Consider the following 6,157-nt stretch of genomic DNA (forward strand, 5'->3'; position numbering starts at 1 on the left):
TAGTAGGACTGACCTGTGTGATGGTGTGAGGGGGAATGGGGGGATGCTGGATGTTGATGGTGGTTGGTGGAGAGTGAATGGTTACTGGTCGCCTAAAAATGCAAATTGGAAAAACACTGAACAATATTTTGACAATATAATGATATTATCAGTTAGAAGAGCAAAGAGATACAATCATTTACCCATGGACCATCTCTGCAGCATGTGTGACAGTGACAGGGGTGTTGATCACCGGGGACTGGGTTCTAGCAGCTGGGATGGGAGCCACCATCGTAGGCAGAACAGCAGTCGAGGGGGTTACTAAAGGTCAAGACTGTGAATATAGACACCGTGGGTAAATATAAAGAACTTTCAAGAACTAAAGAAAGATGTTGCAGATCTATGAACCAGAGTTTTTGAATATCCCTTTCACAACTGTGCAAACAGACAGCAACAGCAAATCTACTACACAACTGGGCCTGCTTATGCATGTGTTTTTATGGCTTGCAAATATATACATACGGTTAGCTCTGTTGTACTGAACACTGTTGTTTGCAAATTTCCTATGATTAAAGGGATCACATGGCAATGCTAAAAAAGAACATTATTTGGTGTAATGCAATGTGTTTACGTGGGTTAAGGTAAAAAAAAAAACACATTATTTTCCACATACCATACATTATTGATGTTCATTTCTGCCCTGTGTAACAGAAATGAGTCGAACCAGACAAATTAAAGAGTCTATCAAAGCTGTTTGGAACACGAGCCAAATTCCTCAGGAAGTCATAAATCAGTTCTAGTGCCACAAGAACCAAGCAAGATGACCAACCAACTTGTGCACACAACAGCTTCCAACATTAACACCACTAGAACAATTATTGACAATTTTAATTTGCAGAAGAGATTGTCAAATTTGTTGTTCATAATTGAAATGCAACGCTGGACATCACATGGAAACCCATGAGTTAAACACTTCCATTGACTTCCCCCCACCTAGCAGAACGTCTCGGTTACGTACGTAACCCTCATTCCCTGATGGAGGGAACGGAGACGTTATGTCGACCGACAAATGGGGTCTCACTTGGGAGGCCAATCATCTCTGATTTTAAGAGAAAACGCCAATGAAATTGGCAAGTGGATTAACACACCTGAGCCACTCCCCGTGCCAGCGGGTATAAATAGGTCAACAGGTGCATCCACTCATTAGGTTTTACGCTGAGGAGCCAAGAACGTGTCCCGGCAACAGCGAATGGTTCAAGGTTGTGGCATGGGGACATAACGTCTCCCTTCCCTCCATCAGGGAACGAGGGTTACGTACGTAACCGAAACGTTCCCTATCTGTCGGTCACTACGAGTTATGTCGACCGACAAATGGGGTCCTATGGAAAACGCCATAACCTGAACCTCGTCACAACCCTGAGGCGCTGCAATTGTTGACAAGCCTTGGCGTGCCACAAAAGCTACGCTTAAGGTCGTAACCTTCCCAAAGCCCCAGCGAAAATTCACTGACCTTGGTACCGAAGGGGCCAAAGGGTGAGTACATCGCTGCTGGAGAAGGCCATGCTGCTGTTCCGCCCACATAAGTAAATGGAAGGGATTTCAACCTTCGGTGAAAGATTGCTTCAAATATTCCCTATTTGTTCTTTCAGCTGGCAAGACAATGGGGAAGCGAGCCTTAGGAAAGGCCGCTACGGAGACCACATCCTACCCGTAGGGAGGTGACATGTGGATATACCGATATGGACTGACCCAGGGGGCAGTACTACATATGGAAGGGGTCTCTGAGGCAGGTCCTACCTTGGAGTAGGGATGGAACGGCTGCCAGAAGAGACTGACAGAACGATCTGTCAAGGGAAGACACGGGTTTGCCAAGAGGGAAACCTTACCGTGGAAGAATACACATATGGGATTACCCGCAGGGAACCCAGCCATATGGACACCTAGCCCAGTACAGGGGCTGACCGGCTCAGGGCATGCTAACGCCAGTACTGGGCCTGGCGACAGACTGCTCCGCCAAGTCTGACGCCGAGGGTGCTGGAGGACGCTCGACCAGGGTACGCCAACCGGGGAACTCTACTGGGAGAAGAAGGCGCTCACATCCCCGTGTTAGGGGGAATGGCGCAGCAAGCGAGATACCCAGCCAGCCCTTCCTGCCAATTACCTGTTACCCAACACACGGGAAGAAACTGGCTCTACACGGAGGTTGTAAAACCTCCCAAAGGTGTTAGGTGTCGCCCAGCCCGCAGCTCGACAGATGTCTGCCAGAGAGGCGCCGTGCGCCAACGCATAGGAGGAGGCCACACTCCGTGTGGAGTGGGCCCTCACCCCCAGGGGGCATGGCTCGCCTTGGGAAAGGTAAGCCAAGGCGATGGCGTCCACTATCCAGTGGGCCAACCTCTGCTTAGAGACAGCCTTCCCCTTCTGCTGACCTCCAAAGCAGACCAGGAGCTGCTCAGAGCTTCTGAAGCTCTGGGTGCGGTCCACGTATATGCGAAGCGCTCTTACGGGACACAGCAATGACAAGGCTGGATCTGCCTCCTCCAGGGGCAGCGCTTGCAGGTTCACCACCTGGTCTCGGAAGGGAGTGGTGGGAACCTTGGGCACGTATCCAGGCCGGGGTCTCAGGACAACGTGAGAGTAGGCCGGCCCGAACACAAGGCACTCTTCACTTACCGAAAATGCTTGGAGGTCCCCGACCCTCTTGATGGAAGTGTGCGCGATCAGGAGCGCTGTCTTGAGAGACAGGAACTTCAGCTCAACCGAATCCAGCGGCTCAAAGGGACCCCTCTGAAGTCCCGCCAGGACAATAGAGAGGTCCCAGGAGGGAATCAGGGGTGTCCTAGGAGGATGTAACCTTCTGGCACCCCTCAGGAACCTAACGATCAGGTCATGCCTCCCCAGGGACCGGCTGTCCACTGCATCGTGATGGGCTGCAATGGCAGCCACATACACCTTCAGGGTGGAGGGTGACAGCCCACGCTCCAGCCTTTCTTGCAGGAAAGAAAGCACGACTCTGACCGGGCATCTCTGGGGGTCTTCTCGGTGAGAAGAACACCAATTCATGAACAGACTCCACTTCAGAGCATAGGCCTGCCTCGTAGAAGGAGGAGTGTGATAGTGTCTACCACCGCTGGGAGCAGATCACTTAGGTCTGCCGCGTCCCATCTAGAAGCCACACGTGGAGGTTCCAGAGATCTGGACGCGGGTGCCAAATGGTGCCAAGCCCCTGAGAGAGAAGGTCTCTCCTCAGGGGGACGCGCCAGGGAGGGGCTGTCACGAGGAGCATGAGTTCCGAAAACCAGGTCCGGGTGGGCCAGTAAGGCGCAACCAACAGGACCTGTTCCTCGTCCTCCCTGACCTTGCACAGAGTCTGTGCGAGCAGGCTCACTGGGGGAAACGCATACTTGCGTAAAGCCCGAGGCCAGCTGTGTGCCAGTGCATCTGTGCCCAGGGGGGCCTGGGACAGGGAATAGTACAGCTGGCAGTGGGAGGACTCGTGGGAAGCAAACAGGTCTACCTGGGCTTCCCCGAATCGACTCCAGATCAGCTGGACCGTCTGGGGATGGAGTTGCCATTCCCCGGGGAAAGTGTCGTGAGAGCGCGTCGGCTGCACGATTGAGCTCCCCCGGGATGTGGACAGCGCGCAGCGACTTGAGCCACGTCTGACTCCAGAGGAGGAGATGGCGGGCGAGTTGAGACATGCGACGTGATCGTAGACCGCCCTGTCGGTTGATGTACGAAACAGCCGCAGTGTTGTCCGTGCGGACCAACACGTGCTTGTCCAGCACTAGCGGACGAAACCGTCGCAAAGCTAGATGCACAGCCAGCAACTCCAGGCAGTTGATGTGCCAAAGCAGTCGAGGTCCTGTCCAGGACCCTGAAGCTGCCTGCCCGTTGCATGTCGCGCCCCAGCCCGAGTTGGAGGCATCTGTTGTGACAACAACGTGCCGGGACACTTGTTCTAAGGGCACGCCGGCCCGTAGAAAAGCAAGGTCCGACCAGGGACTGAATAGGCGGCGACACATCAGTGTGATGGTGACATGATGTGTACCGCGGCGCCATGCCCATCTCGGGACTCGGGAGTGTAACCAGTGCTGAAGTGGTCTCATATGAAGCAACCCGAGTGGCGTGACTGCGGCTGCGGATGCCATATGCCCCAGGAGCCTCTGAAAGTGTTTCAGTGGTACCACTGTCCTGCCTCTGAAGGAACTCAGGCAGTTCAGCACTGACTGGGCACGCTCGCTGGTGAGACGTGCCGTCATACTCACCGAGTCTAACTCCATACCGAGATAAGAGATTCTCTGCACAGGGGAGAGCTTGCTCTTCTCCCGGTTGACCTGAAGCCCCAACTGACTGAGGTGCCGAAGCACGAAGTCCCTGTGATCGCACAACTCTTCTCGGGACCGGGCCATAATGAGCCAGTCGTCGAGGATCCTGATGCCCACTTCCCAGAGTGGGGCAAGGGCGCCCTCCGCGACCTTCGTGAAGACACGGGGGGACAGGGAGAGCCCGAAGGGGAGGACCTTGTACTGCCATGCCTGACCCTCGAAAGCAAAGTGCAGGAACGGTCTGTGACGAGGGAGGATAGAGACATGAAAATACGCATCTTTCAGGTCGATCGCTGCAAACCAGTCCTGGGGCTGGACGCATTTGATAATGCGTTTCTGCGTCAACATCCTGAACGGGAGCTTGTGTAGGGCCCGATTCAATACTTGCAGATCCAGGGTAGGTCGAAGGCCACCGCTTTTCTTGGGCACGATGAAGTAAGGGCTGTAAAACCCCGTCCTCATGCTGGAGGGACCGGCTCGATTGCATCCTTCGCCAGCAGGACAGCAATCTCCTCGCGCAAGACAGGGGCGTCCTGGACTGCCACCGAAGTCTCGAGCACGCCATTGAACTTGGGGGGTCGCCGGGCGAACTGAATCGCATAGCCGAGTCGGACCGTCCGGATGAGCCAGCGTGACGGGTTGGGCAGCGCAAGCCACGCTCCCCGTGTTCCCGGAGGAACTGGCCAGAGACGCGTGGAGAGGCGTTTCGTCTCCGAACCGTGACCTCTTGGCCGCTGGCGAAAGGGGGCGTCGTGGGTGAGAGTGAGGAAGCTGTGCGTCGCTCATTGTCAACCCACGAGCCTTGCAACTCGGAGGAAGGAGAATTTGCTCTTTTATTGAAAATGTGGGTGCCACTGGCCGTTTCACCAGTGGCGGAACAGAACAAAACAGAAACTGAAGATTCTCCACCTGGCCCTCCTCGGGGGAAGGAGTGGCGCTGTCTTCGCCATCTCCTGAAGAGCAGTTCTCCGCATCTCCGAGTTGCCCGTGTCAGGGCCGCTTGGTCGACTTCCTCGAGGACTTTGCAGCCGGGAGTGACACGGGGGGCGACGCTCTCCTGCGCGGGGCTCGACGCGCCGGCCTCGAAGAACTCTCAGCACGGGGCGGAGTTGGTGTGGAGGGCGCAGGGGGGCGCCCACGGCGATGAGCAGGCCGGAGCAGAACGAGGTTGTGAGCCGCGTCCCGCGCCGAGAAACCAATCATCCAGCCGCGAGGGCTCGGGACTGGGCGGTGTAGTCACCTCCTGCCCGATACTCATGGCTGCCCGGGCAAGCATGGCTGACAACTCCAAGTCCGATTCGGCAGCAGCGACAACACCCGAGGGGGGCAGCCCCGCCGAACCTTCATCCTCAGAGGTCGATAACCCATCCCCCGATGCAGCAATCGACATCTGGTCTTCGGGCGGCGCACCGAAAGACACGCTGGGACCGCTGTGAGACGGCCCAGCAGAATCAATCGGCAGCTGCACGGGACAGTCGCTGCGTGAGGAGTGAGAGGTCCGTGGGGCGTGGCCCGGCGGAGAAGCTCTCACTGTGATCCTCAGATCTCCCAGAGCGCCAGCCGGCGGCCCTCTGCTCGAGCCAGAGAGACCGGGACGGGTGGCGACAGAGGGGTCTGCTGCACTCCCCTTGAGGAGTGAGAGACGCGATCGCAGCGCTGCCATGTTCATACGCCCACAGTAGACGCATGAATCATCCACGAGCGCAGTCTCAGCGTGTTGGACGCCCAGACACTGCAGACAACGCTCGTGACCGTCAACCGAAGACAGGAAACGACCGCATCCAGAAGGACACGGACGAAACGGCATCTTGAAAAAGACGCGAATCGTCCGTGATTTGCTCTTTTAGAAA

The 6,157-nt window shown here is 55.9% G+C and overlaps 1 protein-coding gene across 1 annotated transcript in view; it reads right to left on the minus strand.

The window, feature by feature from the left end:
• LOC127959052 (unconventional myosin-VIIa-like) overlaps positions 1-271 on the minus strand; it is a 20,451-nt gene extending 20,180 nt beyond the window's left edge. The window contains exons 1-2 of the mRNA XM_052558047.1: positions 183-271; positions 14-92 (exon numbers count right to left, since the gene is read on the minus strand). Coding sequence (XP_052414007.1) covers positions 14-92; positions 183-271 — 168 coding nt within the window. The remainder of the gene's footprint in view (positions 1-13; positions 93-182) is intronic.
• Between the last annotated feature and the right edge of the window lie 5,886 nt (positions 272-6,157).

This window comes from Carassius gibelio, chromosome B6 (assembly GCF_023724105.1).
Source record: "Carassius gibelio isolate Cgi1373 ecotype wild population from Czech Republic chromosome B6, carGib1.2-hapl.c, whole genome shotgun sequence".
Taxonomy (NCBI): Eukaryota; Metazoa; Chordata; class Actinopteri; order Cypriniformes; family Cyprinidae; genus Carassius; species Carassius gibelio.